At 35.7% G+C, this 19,183-nt stretch overlaps 1 protein-coding gene across 3 annotated transcripts in view; it reads right to left on the bottom strand.

The window, feature by feature from the left end:
* RTN3 (reticulon 3) overlaps positions 1–19,183 on the bottom strand; it is a 56,285-nt gene that overhangs the window by 15,030 nt on the left and 22,072 nt on the right. Inside the window, exon 2 of one of the 3 annotated variants that reach the window (XM_072970171.1) lies at positions 15,679–17,745. The exons of 1 other annotated variant lie outside the window; for it this stretch is intronic. In XM_072970171.1, the coding sequence (XP_072826272.1) occupies positions 15,679–17,745 (2,067 nt within the window). Of the gene's footprint in view, positions 1–15,678; positions 17,996–19,183 lie in introns of those variants that run through there. One more of the 3 variants, XM_072970169.1, reaches the window with a different exon arrangement.

Genomic DNA, 19,183 nt, shown 5'->3' with positions numbered 1-19,183 from the left:
ATCCTACAGTCTAGCCATTTCATTTGTAAGTATTTAACCAAGAAAAAAATACTTTAAATTCATATAAAGACAAGAGATAAATGTTCATAGCTGCTTTGTCAAATAAGCAAAACTGAAAATTTAAAAACTCAGCAAAAATGAAAATAACCCAAATGTCCATCAACAAATGATATATGCATACAGTGGAATACTACTTAGCAACACGCTTATCAATATGGATGAATCCCCCCAAAAATCAGGTTAAGTGAAAGAAGCCAGACAAAAAAAGGAGTACATACTTTATGACCCATACATATATATATATATATATATAATTCTAGAAAATGCAAACCAATCTAGTGACAGCAAGCAGATCAATGGTTGTCTGGCAGGAGGGAGGGATTATAAAAGGGAGCATAAACTTTAGTGTGATGGAGATGTTCACTATCTTCACTGTGGTGATAGTTTCATGGGTGTATACATATGTCAAAACTTACCAGATTATGTATTTTAAATGTGTAATTTATTTTCATTTGAAAGACCCTTACTTTTTTCTAGTTATGTTTCAGTGTTTAAAGTCTTGTCCTGTACTAATTATGCCTTTTATTTCTTAGAATCCATTTCAACACATAATATAGCTTCTTTGTATTAAGTTAATCATTTCTCAGTTATCTTATTTTGCTAATGGCAATGAAGCATCCTGACAAAAAATATCTCTATTTACCAAGAGTGTTCATATTACTGGTAAAATTATGAGTGGTTCCTTCCTTTTATTTTCCAAATCTTCTGCAATGTGAGGATATTGCTTTTATTTTTAAAAATTTAAAGGATGCCTACCTCTGCCCGTATTTAAGGATGTTAGCTGCAGTACTCTTCTTACACCAAAAGAGGGCACTAACACACCCGATGGTAATCTCAAGGCTAAGGGGAAAAAAATTGGTTCCTGCCAATTCAAATGAGAACAGCAACAAACCTTGTTGACCCATTGATTTTTATTACTAAATTTAGGGAAGTCTCTTGGTTTGACTCCAACTTCAGCTATTCCCTGCAAGTTTCCACTTATCTCCCAAGTATACACTTCCAAGGAAGAAAAGAAAGGCTGCTCAAATGCTTATTCTGGAAAGGAACAGATGTGCAAGAAACTTCAAGGCTTAGCAGTCCAACAGCTTTAGTTCATTTTTAAGAATAAATCTCCAACTAAGGATCTATACAACATGTTCTATCTTCTGTACACTAATTTTTCAAAATTTGTAAATGTACATCTCTAAGATTTAAGTGTGGCTGAAATAACTAAAAGAAAAAAAAGGATTTATGACTACAAAAGAGGAACTGTTCACTAACAAAAGGGGAAATGGGTAATTTTCATATGAATAATTATTTATGTAAAGAAAACCAAATAGACATTTTCACACTGATTATTTCCTTTGGTTACTTTTACATTAATAGTTCATAGTCAACGAAGCCACTTTGAGCTGCAAAAGACATTGGATAATGTGTTTATAAACTCAGATCCAAATTGTGTGGCTGCTGAAATGGGTTAACAGTCTGCTCTAATACAGATTTATTCTCACCAAAGACAGTCTCCTCAAAATGGCTCAGAAGGATCATTGACAGAATACAAAATGGTCACTGTCAAAGACAGACACACATGCTTTCGGCCATGGATGCATCTGGCCAAATGCGTAAATTTGTAGGAACCCCTTTCAAACTAGCATTCCTCTCAAAGACTGTTAGGAAAAAATAGCTTTTCATTCATTAAAGTAATTAACATCCCTTTGTCCTCAAAAGCATAGAAAGCAAAATGGCATTGACTCCCCAACAGAATGGCCACATGGATCTGAAAAAGTGAAATTTTGAACTAGGTTTTCTAAAGAATATAATTAAAGATAGTGGGGAGAATATAGCTTAAGTGGTAGAATGCACGCTTAGCATGCACACGGTCCTGGGTTCAATCCTCAATACTCCTCTAAAAAATAAATAAGTAAACCTATTCCCTCCCACCCCACATATATGTAATGAAAGATAACAAATGCAGAGCTGAATCATGACGGAAAGGACAGAGACACAAAACTCTGGCTTTAGTTTTCTATCTTTTTTCCTTCTAGTCAGGCTGGTTCTTTGCACATGTTGGACAACTACTTAATCTCCAACTGAGAAAGTCTAGACTTAAGTCTGCAGAAGACATCAGATCCGATCTAAAATTGAACAAAACACTAGTTAATTGTTAATAATTGTGAAAGCCTCATCAAGTGTAAAAAGTGGTTTTGTACCCTTTGCACACATTTATTTCTAATTCAATCATCCATGCCAGTCACGTATGGCAAGGTGACATTTCTCCTGCGGTTACGATTCAACTGGACTTGTATGCTTCTTTGACAGTCTGTTAGGTAATAACAGGTAAGTGGCATCATTTCAGACTACCACAATATGTGACATAAAATTATTTTCTTCTTAACATAAGCTGTCTCTAAAACTTTTACCAGTAATAGGCAAAAGAAAATTTAATAGGAAAATAAAGTATTATGTAATACACATAACCTTGACTTCTGAGATCTTATCCTCTCCATTTCCCTAGCAGCTCTATTGAGTGTTTGCCCCATGGAAACAATGGGAATCTGCTCAGTAACTGCGACAGTTTTCTTCCATCTGCTTTATTCCCCTTAACATTTAATTTTCCCCTAACATGTAGCAAAGTTGGTCGAAAAAGAGTTTAGAGTGAACACCCATATAATCACTACCTAGATTTTACCATTAACGTCTTAATTTTTTATTGTGGTGAAATATACATAACATAAAATTTGCCATCAACCATTTTTAAGTATATAGTTCAATGACATTAAGTATTCACTGCTGTGTCATCACCACTACCATTAATGTTTTACTATACTTCCTTATGTATCTGTTCCTCTTATCTGTCCACTAGTCCATTTTATTTTTTTATTTACTGTATTTCTTTCCATTTTTTAAATGTATCTCAAAGTAAGTGACAAATATCAGAAAATCTACTTCAGCTTGCATACCATTAAAGTTCAATATTTAGGTTTTTTAAATGTAAAATTTATATACAATGAAATATACAATACATTCACTGAGTTTGGACACATGCATACACCTATGTAACCCTATCAAACCACAGAACATTAACGTCACTCCAGAGTTTCCTCATGTTCCTTCCCAGCCAACATCCAGAGAAGTAATCACTGCTGATTCTTTTTCCTATGCAGACGTCTGCTTGTTCTACAATTTCACATAAATGCAAGCATGCAGTGTGAATTTTTATACTCCTTCTCTCACTTTTCATTATATCTCAGACTCATCCATATTTATTACAAGTATCAAAAGATAACCAGCAGTACCACAGGTTATGTATTATTTTACCGATGAACAACTGGCTGCTTCCAGCTTTGAGTGATGAATAAAACTGCTATGAACATATACAAGTGTTTGTATGAACACATTTTCATTTCTCTACAGCGGAGTTGCTAGGTCACAGGGAGGGTGCATGTTTAAGTTCTCTAAGAAACTGACCAATCTTTCTGTACTAATTTTATTTATTTTTTTAACATTTTTTATTGATTTATAATCATTTTACAATGTTGTGTCAAATTCCACTGTAGAGCACAATTTTTCAATTATACATGAACATATATATATTCATTGTCACATTCCTTTCTCTGTGAGTGTACTATTTTACCTTCTTACCAAAGTTCATTAGAATTTTGGTTATTCCACAGCCAACATCAGCTGTTGTCAGTCTTTAACTTTAGTTGTTCAGTTGGATGTGTAGTGATATATTACTTTGATTTTAATTATGTGAAGACTTGTGATGCTGAACACATTTTTATTGGATTATTGGTTATTTGTGTGTGTGTGCGTGTGTATTTAGAGGAAAGACCTCTTACTCTTATTTATGTTTTGCAGTTTTTTTTTTTTAATGGAGGTACTGGGGGTTGAACCCAGGACCTCATGCATGCCAAGCATGTGCTCAACCACCCAGCTATTTCCCTCCTCCCCAGTTATTTGTATATCTTTTGCGAAGTGTCAGAATCTTTTCTGCCCAATTTCTTTCATTGTGTTGTTTGCCCATTTATTGTTGAAATGTAGTTTTAAATATTTCCTGGATATTAGTCCTTCATCAGATACATGTTTTGTAAGTATTTTCTCCTAGTCAATGGCTTGCCTGTTAGTGGTGTCTTTCAATGAGCAAGTTTTAATTTTGATGAAGTCTAACTTATCAGTCTTTAGTGGGGAGGCTAAAGCTCTGGGGTAGAGTACATGCTTAGCATGCATGAGCTCCTGGGTTCAATCCCCAGTACTAAGTAAATAAATAAACTTAGTGATTTCCCTCCTCAAAAAAAAAAACAAACTATTTTACTGATCTTTTATTTTATGGCTAGTGCATTCTGTGACCTAAGAGAATTTTGCCTACCTCTAAATCATGAAGATATTCTCCTATACTTTCTTCTATATGTTTTATGATTTTAATTTTTAAAAAAATTATTTTCCATTATGGTTTATTACAGGATATTAAATATAGCTGTGCTATACAGTAGGCTCTATTTTATATATAGTAGTTTGTACCTGATAATTCCAAACTCCTAATTTATCCCTCCCTCTACCCTCTTTCCCCTTTGGTACCCATAAGTTTGTTTCCTGTCTGTGAGTCTGTTTCTGTTTCATAAGTAAGTTCATTTGTGTCGTATTTTAGATTCCACATGTAAGTGACATCATATGGTATATGGTATTTGTTCCTTTCTTTCTGACTTCACTTAGTATGATAATCTCTAGGTCCACCCATGTTGCTGCAAATGGCATTATTTCATCCTTTTTTTTAATGGCTGAGTGGTATTCCATTGTGTATTTATACCACATCTTCTTTATACAGTCATGTTTTTTTTTAACATTTTTTATTGATTTATAATCATTTACAATGTTGTGTCAAATTCCAGTGTTCAGCACAATTTTTCAGTCATTCATGGACATATACACACTCATTGTCACATTTTTTTCTCTGTGATTTATCATAACATTTTGTGTATATTTCCCTGTGCTATACAGTATAATCTTGTTTATCTATTCTACAATTTTGAAATCCCAGTCTATCCCTTCCCACCCTCTACCCCCCTGGTAACCACAAGTCTGTATTCTCTGTCCATGAGTTTATTTCTGTCCTGTATTTATGCTTTGTTTTTGTTTGTTTGTTTGTTTTTGTTTTTTAGATTCCACATATGAGCGATCTCATATGGTATTTTTCTTTCTCTTTCTGGCTTACTTCACTTAGAATGACATTCTCCAGGAGCATCCATGTTGCTGCAAATGGCGTTATGTTGTTGGTTTTTATGGCTGAGTAGTATTCCATTGTATAAATATACCACATCTTCTTTATCCAGTCACCTGTTGATGGACATTTAGGCTGTTTCCATGTTTTGGCTATTGTAAATAGTGCTGCTATGAACATTGGAGTGCAGGTGTCATCCTGAAGTAGATTTCCTTCTGGATACAAGCCCAGGAGTGGGATTCCTGGGTCATATGGTAAGTCTATTCTTAGTCTTTTGAGGAATCTCCACAGTTTTCCATAGTGGCTGCACCAAACTGCATTCCCACCAGCAGTGTCATTTCTCCACAGCCTCTCCAGCATTTGTCATTTTTGGATTTTTGAATGACGGCCATTCTGACTATACAGTCATATGTTGATGGACATTTAGGTTGCTTCCACATCTTGGCTACTCTAAACAGTGCTGCTGCGAACACTGGGGTGCGTGCATCTTTTCGAATTAGTTTTCTCCAGATATATGCCCAGGTGTGGGAATGCTGGATCATATGGCAACTCTATTTTTAGGTTTTAAACAATTTTAAAATTTTATTTTTAACAGAGGTACTGAGAATTGAACCCAGGACCTCGTGTATGATAAGCAAGCGCTCTATCACTGAGCTATACTTACTCATCTCTATTTTTAGTTTTTTTTTTTTAAAGGAACCTCCATACTGTTTTCCATAATGGCTGCACCAATTTACATTCCCACCAACAGTGTAGGAGGATTCCCTTTTCTCCACACCCTCTACAGCATTTGTTTGTAGACTTTTTAATGATGGCCATTCTGACCAGTGCAAGGTAGCACCTCTTAGTTTTGATCTGCATTTCCTTAATAATTAGTGATATTGAGCATATGATTTTAATTTTTATGTTGAAGCCTCTGATTGATTTTAAATTCATTTTTGCATACCGTGTGAAGAAGGGATTGTGGTAGGCAGAATGCTAAGATGCCCCCCACTCTTGCCCCTTGGTGTACATTTCTGGCATAAAATTTCCTCCTGTCCCCAAATTTGAGCTGAACCTGTAAATATGATGGAATAGTTACTCTTGTGGTTAAGTTGCAGTTATTTGAGCTCCTGCAGCAGACTGGAGAGAAATACTCCTGACAGCTTTGAAGAAGTAAGCTACCATGTTGTGAGAGGGCCACAAGACCGGGATCTGAGTGCAGTCTCTTGGAGCTGAGGATGACCCCAGATGCAGAATCAGTAAGCAAGAAAATGGGGATCTGGTCCTTCAACCTCCAGGAACTGAATTCTGCCAACAGTCGGTAAGCTTGGAAGAGAACCCTGCGCCTCTGATGAGATCCCAACCCTGGTTCACACCTGGAGATTTCAGAATCACAATTTATGTCAGTTTGGTGAAATGCAGAGGAGAGGATCCAGCTAACCTGTGCCTGAACTCCTGATACAAGATAACTGTAAGATAATAAAGTTGTGTTGTTTTAAGTTGCCAAATTTTGGGTAATGTATTATTTCTGGATTCTCTGTTTCTTTGATCTATTTGTTGACTCTTGCAAGTTCCACACTGTCTTTATTACTGGAGTTTTACAATGTCTGGAAGTGAGTATTCCAAGTCCTCCAATTTTGTTCTTTTTTCAGATTGCTTTGCATTTGCTAGGTCTGTGTATTTCCAGAGAAATTTTAGAGGGAACTCGTCGATTTCTACAGAAAATTTCTTCTGGGACTTAAAACTATCGAATCCATAGGTGAATTTGGGTAGGGCTATCTTCTTTACAATATTGAGACTTCCAATCCATGAACACAGCATAGCTCTCCTCTTAGACAGTTCTTTAGCTTTTCTCTGCAGTTTTGTAATTTTCAGTATAGAGGTCTTACATGTTTTTTCTTTTGACTACATGTATTTCTATTTAATGCTTTGATGCTATTGTAAATTAACTTTTATGAATTTTCATTTTCTAATTATTTGTTGCTAGTATATAACAAAACTCAGTTTTGTATATTAACCAAGTATCTAGAACCTCATGCACACTAAGCACACTCTCCACTACTGAGCTATACCCCACCCCCAAATTTGCTTATTAGTCTTAGCAGTTGCTTTGTAGATTTCTCAGGATTTTCTATGTACACAATTATGTCATCTGCAAATTAAGACAGTTTAACAATTTCTTTTCCAATTGTCACTCCCCTTATTTCTATTGTCTTAATTCAAAGGGGAGGACCTCCAGTATGATGCTGAATACAAATGGTGAGGTGAGAGTATATCCTTGGCTTATATCCAGTCTTAGGGGAAAGTGTTCAATATTTTGGCATTAAGTAGAAGGTCAGCTGTAGTTTTTAATAGATGTCATTGATTAGACTGAGGAGATTACCTTCTATCCCTAGTTTGCTGAAAATTTTTACCAGAAAACGATGTTAGGCTTTTTCAAATGCATTTTTTGTATCAAGTGAAATAATCACATAATTCTTCTCTTATTATGTCAATATGGCAAATTATGTTGATTGGTTCTTAAAACAAGCTCATATTCCTGGAACAAATTTGACTTAGCCATGATGCATTAACCTTTGATACAGTGCTAGATTTGACTTGCTAATATGTTGTGAAGGATTTCTCATCTTCTTATTCCTGATGGACATTAGTCTATAATTTTCTTTGTAGTGTCCTCTAGTTTTCATACTACATGTATACTAGTCTATGAATTGGAAAGTGTTCTCTCCTTTCCCCTTAAATGCTTGAAAGAATCCCTCAGTAAAATCAATGGGCCTGGATTTTTTTTTTTGGTGGGCTTTTTGATAATGAATTTAATGAAACTGTTAGCTTTGGTAAACTGTATTTTTCAAGGAATTTTTCTGTTTCATCTAAGTTGGCACAAAGTTATTCGTAATATTCTATTATCCTTTTAATATCTGTAGGATCTAAAATGATAACCCCCTTTTGATGCTGGTAATCTGTGTTCTCTTTTTTTCCTGTTCAGTCAAGAAATTAATTTTGTTAATCTTTTCAGGAACCAAATTTTGCCTTTGTTAATTTTGTTTTTTATTCATTTGATTTCTGTTCTTATCTTTATTTCCTTCCTTCTACTTAGTGTTTACTTTGCTCTTCTTTTTCTAGCTTCTTACATTGAAACCTCAGATCATTAAATGTAGGTATTTTTCTTTTCCAATATAAGCATTTAGACCTATAAATTTCCCTTTCAGTGCTGCATTCCACAAGTTTTATATACTGTATTTTCACTGTCTTTCAGTTTAAAACATTAAAAAATTTTTCTTATGATTTCTTCTTTGAACTAGAGCATATAAAAGTGACTAGCTTAATTTCCAAATATTTGGGAATTTTCCTAGGTATCTTATTTTCATTGTTTTAAAATTTAATTTCATTATGGTCTTTGCACATATTTTGTATGATTTTAATCCTTTAAATTTACTAAGTTGTTTTATGGCCCAGCATAGTCTATACTGGTAAATGTACACCTTGTGGATTTGGAAAACCACGTACCAGTCCAAGTGATTGATTATGCTGCTCAGATCTTTGTGTGTATGTGTAGTTGGTTTATCATTGCTGAGAAAGTGGTAACAAAACCTCCAATTATGATTAAAGAACCGCCTATTCCTCTCTTTGTCAATTTTTGCTTCATGTATTTTGAAGCTGTTATTTAGGTACATACACATCCACAACCACTGAGACTTCCTGGTATCTTTCATCATGAGAACATGTCACTTTTTATTTCTGGTAACACCCTTTATCTTCTTATGCTTATTTTTTGCATGACATACATTTATATATTTTTTGGTATACCTTTCTCCATCCATTTACTTTCAGCCTATGTGTCTTTATATTTAAAGTGCATCTTTTATAGTCAGCAGACAGGTCTTGCATTTTTATGCAGCCTGTCACTCTACTGACTGTGGTCTTTAGCCCACTAACATACGATATGATTGCCCTAAGTCTCCATTTTATTCCCATTTCCCCTGTCTTTTGTTCCCGTTTTTCCTTTTTTGCCTTCTTTTTGATTATTTGAAGGTTTTAATTTATCCACTGGCTTCTTAAACTATAAGTTTTTGCTTTATTATTTCAGTGGTTGTTTTAGGGACTACAATATACATCCTTCACTTTCAGTCTACTTAAAATTAATATTGTACTACTTTACAGAAAAAGTAATAGTAGAGGTCCACATAATCTTGTCTTTTGTCATGTGAAATAAACATAATCTCCACACACATTGTAATTTCTGCTTTGAACACTCCTATATATTTTTGAAAGTTAAGAGGAAAAAATAAGTCTTTTATATTTATCTAAATATTTACCATTTCCAGTGCTCTTCATTCCTTCCTAAAGGTCTGAGTTTCTACCTGATATTAATTTCCTTCAATCTGAAGAACTTTTTTTTAGTGTTTTTTTTAGTGCATATCTTCTAGTAACAAATTCTTAGTTTTCTTTTATCTAAAAGTGTCTTTATTTTGCCGTCATTCCTACAGGGTATTTATGCTGATTAGAAAAATCTGGTTTTTTTTTTTTTTTAATCCTTTTTGGCACTTAAGATGTTATTTCACTGTCTTTGGGCATCTGGTTTCTGGTTAGAAGCTCTAATTTTAACTGTCATTCCTTTTAATCTGTCTTTTGCTCATCTTTTGTTTCAGCAATTTGATTAAGATATACTGTGCACAAGAGGGTTAACTCAGCAGACCTGGAATGCTCAAACTGCACATGCCAAAGAAAGGCCTGTCTTCAGGACTGCCCCTTGGCTGGCTCCTGGGAGATGAACTCTTGAGTTCTTCGAATATTCTTGCGGATAAGTGCTTTTGCATGCCTAGGGCCATGGCCATGCTGTAGCAATGTGACCATTACAATGTGATTCATGGCAAACACCTGTTCCTGCTCTGGGTGGCTGGGGTCTAAGTAAGCTGCAGTCAGTCATGTGGACAATGTGTGCCACTCTAGATACCACGGATTGGGTGAGATTCTCCAGCTGGCAATACTTTGCACATGCTGTCACGTATCATTGATGGGAGAACTACGGAGAGCCCTGTGTGACTCTACTGAACACTTGGAAGCTTGCACCTGGTTCTTCCCGGACTTTATCTCATGTATCTTTCTCCTTCGCCAGTTCTCATGTGTGTCCTTCTTTGTAATAAACCATTAATGGTGAGTGTAAATGCTCCTGAATCCTGAGTCCTTCTAGCAAATCACTGAGCCTGACGGTGGTTGTGGAGACCTCTGACACATGTACCAAGGTATGATTTTCTTTGTCCTTATCCTAGTAGGTGTTTGCTAAGCTTCTTTGATCAGTAAATGTGTTTTTCATAAAATTTGAGAATTTCTTTTGCCATTGTATTTTCAAATATGTTCTTCAGTCTCTCACTTTCCTCTCTTCTGGGACTCCAAGTATACAGATGAGTTAGACCTTATAATATTGTTCCAAAGGTCCCAAAGCTTTTCTTTCTGTTCTTCAGGTTGGGTATTTTTCTGTTCATCTATCATCAAATTCACTGACTCTTCTATCATCTCTGATTTACTGTTAAGTCCATGCAGTGAATTTTAATTTCAGGTGCTGTATTTTACAGTTCTAGAATTTCTACTTTGCTCTTTTTTGTTTCTACCTATCAGTTGAGATTTCCTTTGTTTTCACTCAACACAAGCATATGCTCTACTTCATTGAGCAATTACAGTGGCTGCCTTGAAATCCCTGTCCCTCAACTCTAACCTAAACAGTTAGTTTCTGTTGGTTGTCTTTTTTGATTCACACTGGGTTATATTTTCCTGGTTTTTAAAATAGTTTCAGATTATATCTTGGGACATTGTGACTATCATGCTGTATAGCCTCTTGACTCTGTTGTATCCCTCTGCAGAGCACTGGTATTTCTGTCTTAGTATGCAATTAAACTTGGCTAGACCCAAACTGCAAACTCTTGTCTCCTGGGCAATACCTCAAATCTCAGTTCAGTTCTTTCACTTATAGCTGGGCTGGTTGGAGTCTTCTGTACAGCTGTGTAGTTCAGGGATTAACAGAAGGTTATACAGAGAGTTTATACTCAGAATTTGAGGCTTTCAACCATCTGGATTTCTCCTTTCCAAGATTCCTTCTCCTTTCACTTTCTAGTCATCGAATGGCTGTAGCCGACCCAAATTCTGTCTTCTGGTAAGTTTTCTATGAAAGTTTTAACCAACCTGCCAGGTGCCAACTTCAGCCTGTCCTCTGGCTAAAAGCAGAAGAAATGGAAAACTAATTTCATGCTGTCTCTTCTTAAAAGTGTCAGCCCTTTTTCAGAATCTGCCTGCTTTTGCTCATTTTCCAGTGCTTTCCTCTGCCCCCACAGTTTTGTCCAGAGTATATAGTTATATACAGAAAGGTCAGGTCCAGTAAAAGCCTACTTAGCCATACTGCAAGGAAAGTCATTGTGATCTTTTTAAAAATTTACTTCAGATTCACTGTGTCTAAGTATGTAGATTCATTTTTAATGATACTAAAATAGGTATTATTCTGAAAACCTTTTCTAACTCTTTTTCTACTTTAAGCATTCATCATATAACAAAATTCTGCTATGTGTTCAATAATGTAGTCTTTTTATTAATAAATTATGAACATATTTACGTAACAGAAGAAACTCCAACTTTGACAGCAAATTGACAGTATCTAGAAAAATAATGCACATACCCAGAGGTGAAGTCAACAGCAGTGGCTGGGAGGGTATAGCTCAGTGGTAGAGTGCATGCTTAGCAAGCACAAAGTCCTGGGTTCAATCCCCAGTACCTCCATTAAAAAAAAAAAAAAACCAACCAAACAAAAACAAAGCATAAATACAGGACAGAAATAGACTCATAGACAGAGAATACAGACTTGTGGTTGCCAGGGGGGTGGAGGGTGGGAAGGGATAGACTGGGATTTCAAAATTGTAGAATAGATAAACAAGATTATACTATATAGCACAGGGAAATATACACAAAATGTTATGATAACTCACAGAGAAAAAAGTGTGACAATGAGTGTGTATATGTCCATGAATGACTGAAAAATTGTGCTGAACACTGGAATTTGACACAACATTGTAAAGTGATTATAAATCAATAAAAAATGTTAAAAAAAAAATAGGCAGTGGCACAGTGACCCTACAGAAATAGCTGCATATGTAAAAACAAGGATGTTAATTTCAGCACTGTCTAAAATGGTAAAAAATGGAAAATAACCCAAATCCTAATCAAAAGGAAAATAACACAGTAATAAAACAGATTACTATATAGCTGTTAAAATAAATACAATTACATATATTTCAACATGAAAGCAGTTAAAAAGCCTAATGTTACATGAAATGAGCTGCATAACAAAAATGAGGTCAATAAATCTTTAAAAGCACAAAACAATTCTACATATACACATGTAACACATAGTGGAAGGATGTTATTAGCTCCATGATGGTGGTTACTCTGGGGAAGGGGAAGAAGAGAGCAGGTCAGGTGGTAATCAAAGGGTCCTTTAACTTGGAAGCAAATATGACCACTAATTAATAATTAAAAGAAGTCAATTCTACATATAGAAATATAAGTGTATTTCTTATTGTACTTTTTCTTTATTTTTTTTTCTCTTAAAAAAAAAAAAGAAACACCAGCCTGTAACTCCAATGGCTGTGTAATATTTGACTGCATGGATATAACACACTCAGTCTCTAACTAAGGCACTGAGATATCTGTCACTGTCATAAACAACCCTATCATTATACACCTATTTTCTTGCACTCTTGTCAATAAGGATACTAAAATTCAAAAAACTGTCTTCATCCAATTAAGTGTATGAAGTAGAGATCTAATTTTTTTCCAAGTGATTAGTCATACCACAGATCATACCACTACTACTGAACAACTAACTATAATCATCATAAAGGGAATGAAACCCAGGTTTCATTAGGAGCTTATACACAATATACCATAAAACAGCAGGAGAAAAATAAAATACCATTTTTCCCCATTGTTTCTACTGCCTATTTTCCCCAACAATTTTAGGCAGGACATAATTACAGGACTGGTTTTACTTTGAAAAGGAAGACTACCCAGATATACCGCTTAGAACTAGAGACTGGTATATTTCACTACAGTTTATATTTTAAAATATTTATTCATAATATAAGATAATTTTTAAAGGTTTTCAATTCTGAAATCCACAAAGGAAGATCTTTCAGCTTCATGGTCTAGTTATACTAGTCTTTAATTATCTAAAAATATCTACTAATCATAGAATTTGGTCAGTGACAAATATCCTAAACTCCCATACCCCTTTTCACCTCTTATACTACATTAAATAACTCAGCTGAGAGTTACTAATCATTAGTATTTATACAGTACTTTACTTACTACAACACTATGAAACAAGGCAAAATAATTACCACCATATTAACAAAGGAAGATGTTGAACCAATTGGCTAGTTGTCTAAGGTCACACTAAACCAGGGATTTACCAGAATTAGACACTGGCGTTTCTGTTGCCTAATTTCTATATGCCTCATCATTCAGAAGAATTACCTTGAAGAATTATGATAATAACTCATGAAGAAAGCTAGACTATTCTGGAGTTAGGGAATCATATTATTGAAATGATATTGATGATCATCTACTTCAACATCCTCACTTTACAGACAGGAAACCTGAGGCCCCAAAAGGTGATGTAACTTAATTGTTTAAAGTCACACTTGTAGACACTATAAAGCAACAATGGGAATTTAGTACTCCTTATTCCAAGTTCAACCATCTTCGATTACTTGAGTATAACAGCTATCCATAACTGCTATTTCAAATTTTTGAGCTTATAAAAAGCCTCGATGTTTTCACTGATAATTATTAAGAATTCATTCACTAACAAGAAATTACCCAGTACCTAACTATATGCCAGCTCCTGTACTTGGTGCTAAATGGATACTTACTATATGCTGGGCACTGTATTACCGGCATTTTCACATGTAATCCTAGCACTATTGTTATAAAGTAAGCACCGTAACTATCTCTATTTTAAGGATTAAAATTTAGTAAGATTAAATAATCTGCCCATGGTCTTCAATGAGGAAATGCCTTTATAAAAAGTAGATGGTGGGGGGAGGGTATAGGTCAGTCATAGAGTGCATGCTTAGCATGCCCCAAGGTCCTGGGTTCAATCCCCAGTACCTCCATCAAAAATAAATAAATAAATAAACCTAACTACCCTCCCCCCAAAAGTAGATGGTGGCTTTCCGCTACAGGTACTGAAGACTCTGTGGTATCCCCTGGCTGTGGGCCTCAAGGTGACCCAGAACGTGAGCAAGCCAAGGCACAGCTGCCAGCAGGGCACCTCACCAAGCACAGCAAGTTAGTGCAGGGCGAGACCTGAGTTGTGCCCTCACAGGAAGAGCTGAGCAGTGTTCTGGATGCCATGAGGAGAGGAAGTGGCTGCTGAGGACTAAACCCCCTTCTTACTCTGTGCATAATAAAACCTTTACAGGAAAAAAAAAAAGTAAATAAAGTAAATGGTATAATCTCACTTATAAATTTATCTTAATAAAAATCTCATTTTTGTTTTAAATATTACAACTCTGTGTATGATTTCATTTGAAAGAAGGGCTCTATTGTTAAAAAAGAAGTTTGAAAAACCATAGAGCCTAACATAGCACCTAACACTGACCATACAGGAAGTGCAGAACTTGGTACTGGCTTAGAGGTTGGGAGTTCCTTTCGGAGGGCTTAATATATTTTTTAAATTACACTTTCTAAGATTCCAGAACAGACATCTGAAGTAATTTAGTGAGGGCCAACAGGAAAGTAATCATTCAAATAAACAAAAGACAAGGGTTCCAGTACCATATAATGAGTTTTGGTCTGAATATTAAATAACGTCCAAAGTAGAGGAATGCATGGGTTCTCGTAAGTATTACTCACCAAATTGTACTATAGTACTGGTTACCTACTTTCAGAGCATAAAATCTCTGTGGTATAAGATCAAATTAATTAAAACTTTCATTTATTGTCTTTCCCAGCAGGAATTCCTTTATCTTTGATTGCTAAATAGATTTTACAAGGCCCACAGAAAAAACCCAAGTACTAAGCAGTGCTACTATTAGGGAGATTTTAAAATAAACTTTGTAAATAAATAAGAGCCTAACAACACTCTTAAAAGCAGCAATCCCCCTCAGGGCAACCTATAAGGAAAGGAGAACCATGAAAAAACTGGAGCATAAATTTTTAAGAAGAATATTAACTTTAACAAGTGGGCTACTGCTTTGGGAAATATTTGTATAAGAAAACCAAATCAAGCAACTGTTTAAAAATATCTACCTTTCCCCATTATACAATGTGTTTTTATTCTAGCTATAATTTTGATGATATAAATCAGAGACTAAGAAAAATGGCACTCTGGTAAGTACACAATCATAGCAGAATTAACTACATGCAGTATTTCTAATGTAAACAGTTACCTGAGAAGTCTGCCAGAAGTCTTGCTAGGATATGCTTGTTTACCAGTTCAGTCTTGCTAAGGTTGGAAGTAATATCTACCCTAGTAGTTTCTTTCATAACAGTGTACTTCTTGGAAATCCCCAGATCAGATTCAGTCTTGACATCTTTGTGTTTTAGGACATCATATGATCTCTGTGGCCATGAAGATTCTGGAGCGAATGTTAAAGTCTGCTTGTGCATTTCTTCAGAAGGAGATTCTACTTTATCCTGTGCAGAAGCTGACTCCTCAACTTTCCTTTCACTCAACTCTTTAAGGGCTTTGATTGTGAGCTGTTCCTGTTCTAAGTCGAGAGATGCTACTGGAGTACCTTGGGTAGGGAGAACATCCAAAAGCTCACTTCCATCTGTTTCTTTGCTCTGTTCATCATATTTGATTTCTGTATCTTCAATTTCAGAACCACCTGACTCACTTTCATGTAAAGTTTCTACAGGAAGGGTTGTTTTAAAGTTCTTAGTTTTCTCTAATGTTGCTTCAAAGGTATTTCCTTCACCTTTAATTACTATCCCTTTCTCTCTGGTTTCTGTAAAGGCTGCTAACAGGTCCTCTGGGGAAGAATCATCTATATCTTTAACACTTTTTTCATGCAATGACTCCAAATAAGCAGAGGTTGTCACATTTAGTGAGAATTCTGTCTTATCATTAAAAACATTTGGAGATGCTGATGAAGACAGTTTTGGGTTCTCAGCTGCAACAGGCTTTTCAGGAGCAACTACACTCATAATGTCTGACTGCTTCACATCTTCCAATGTGACATTCATATCAGGTACTTGTGAGCATGCTGCCTCACCAGCTGGACTCTTTTCAAGAATATCAGACTGAACTTGTCGTGGCTCAGAGTCATGGATCAACCTTTCAAAGTTTTCATATGTTCTGTTTTCCCTATTACAACCAACAGTCTCTTTGATTTCTCTTTCATCTGTTTTTACAACACCACTTGGAATGGAAACAGGTTTTTCGGCCTGAAGTTTGTTGCTTTCAAATGAAATACCTGCTATGATGTCCTCTATTACTGTATCATCAGACTCACCAGAACTATCAGCCTCTGTCACTTCTCCCAACACAGAAGTCTGCCAGTTCATTTCACCTTTCAGGTGGTCATCAGGTAAAACAACTTTCACTGTGGCCACTTCAGAACCCAGAGAGACAAATTTCTCCAATGGAGATCCAGATAACTCTGAAAGTGTGTCATCTCCTTTCTGCACGTTGCCTCGCACACCTTTGATACTGATTTCCTTTGTGGAATTGAGACAGTCTGGCATAGCATTTTCTTGTGGGATAGAGGTTTCTGCCCAATCACCTGTTGATTTAGGGACAGTAGTGCTCCCATTAATAGAACAGACAGGAATTTTCTGGTGAGTGCCAGTTTTGAGATTTACAACTGGAATTTCTGAATTATATTCACTCACATCAAGTCCTGTAGTTGTTGTGATGTAGTCAGATTTATCGCTCTGTTTCACTTGGGGAACCAAATCCCAAGTCAGTATCTCATTAGTAAAGTTATGCATATCATTCACACATCTAGACACCGCCTCCAATGCTGCAGTGGTTTGTGAAAACTGTCTAGTGAGGAATGCAGAGGTTGGGTAACGTCCTGCTTCTTTATTTCTCAGTGGAAATACTTTGTCATTAGACTCTGAAATGTCTGCAGCTGATTCTCTATCAGTGTGCACCGCCCAGCTACCGAAATCACTTGTGCTCTCCTTATATGCATCTTTAAATTCTTTATCAAATGCTGCTTTGTCAATAATTACTTCAAATGGTGATTCAGGGGAATCCTTTTCCAAAATATCCCCTCCTGAAACTTCAGAGGGGGACAATGAATATACACAAATGCCTTCTGGTTTAGATTGCTCAGTGGGTGCTTTCTGGGCTGTTAGCAAAGTGAACTTGTCATCGGCATCCAAGGCAGTTTTATCGTCCTTACTTGGTACCTCATTTGGGTTCTTGGATTCTTGATCTTTATTTATTTGCTGTTCCATTTGACCAGTTTCCTTTAAGAGAAAGGCTGGATGATCTGGGAAACTGGCTGGAATGGAAGGACGGTTACAGTGAACTGCTTCTGCAACAGATACTGGGGAGTCTGCTATGTCTTTACTGGTCCCCTGAGGCTTGTCCATCTTTTTCACATCTAGAAGAGCCAAACAGTCTTTTCCTTCTTTGGCTAAAATAGGCTGGCTGCCTACTACTTTGCTTTTTTCTCCACGTAGTACTGTAAGGTCAGTGTTATGTATTTCAGAAGATGAAAAAAAGGAAGAAGTCATAATTTCTGAAGGTGGCTCATCAGAGCAAAGAGAGCTCAATCCCTCTATGGTCAGAATTTGAAAGAAAAAAACTGTTTACCAGGTAAAATTACACATTAGCTAGTCAGGTCAAGCAGCATGCTTTTTTTATTTTTAAAATCATACACACACACACACACACACACACACAGGATGTATATATACACACACATAAATAAATAACAAAACAATAATCAACAGTTATCCTATAGGACATGCAAAAAATTGCCAGCAGTGAAACATAAAAGGCATATCATGCTACAAATTGCAAATGACAAAAGATTTTTATAACAAAATACTTTTCAGTCTACTTTTTCCCTTTAATGGTAAAGCATCAAGAAGGGTTTGGTAAGGTTGGAAAATCTGGGGGAGCATTTTTTCCTTTTGTTTTTGGTAGAACCATTCCAAAGAAACTATGTAATCCATACAAAACAAACAACTTGATATTATGAAGTAATGATATGCTCCCATCTGTAGGTGGTGGAACAATTCAGAACACATCGCTTCTATAAAAATCACTGTTACAGTCTGACAATCTGAAACGGAAAAAAAGATGTGACCAGAGTCCTGTCTTACTTTCAGGAGATACAGCAAATCTCTCCTGAGCCTAAAAACCAGTCAGACTAAAACTACTCTATTCTAACCACAGGGAAGATGGTTCTCAGGTACACATGGCCTCAATGTTTTAAACTACATGGTTTAAAAGGCTGGCCTGCTCCAAAATCTCTTGAACCAACTTGCCAATTTAAACAAAACTGAACCATGTAATTTGGTTTCCTCTATTAAGAGTTAACTTCAAACATCTTTTTTTTTGGTATATATATATATATATTTTATTAAAAATCCTTTTAAAACAGAAAATATCTTTCTAAAAGTAATACATTAATTAATAAGTCTTACCAGTTTTTAATACCACGGTAGCCACTGATTTAACCACACTGTCTTCCAACTATCCAACCTAGCAACAACTGTCCCAAGCGTAGGCGTTATCTAAAACACAGCTATATCTCTCCAGATGGAACAAAGTAGGTCTTAAATAAATAGTTCCAAATGAATGAATCAAAGATTCAGCTTGGTCAGGTGAGACCTAAGTAGGCTCACGACAGCAATGATTTCCTTGATTTTGAATGAGTAACTGGGAAGATGTGAAAGAGAAAAACCTTTGGGATTACTTTTATTTAGCTT

The sequence above is a fragment of the Vicugna pacos genome, chromosome 10 (assembly GCF_048564905.1).
Source record: "Vicugna pacos chromosome 10, VicPac4, whole genome shotgun sequence".
Classification (NCBI taxonomy): Eukaryota; Metazoa; Chordata; class Mammalia; order Artiodactyla; family Camelidae; genus Vicugna; species Vicugna pacos.
The sequence above is the reverse complement of the archived record's forward strand: the minus strand, read 5'-3'. Positions and strand labels throughout refer to the sequence as shown.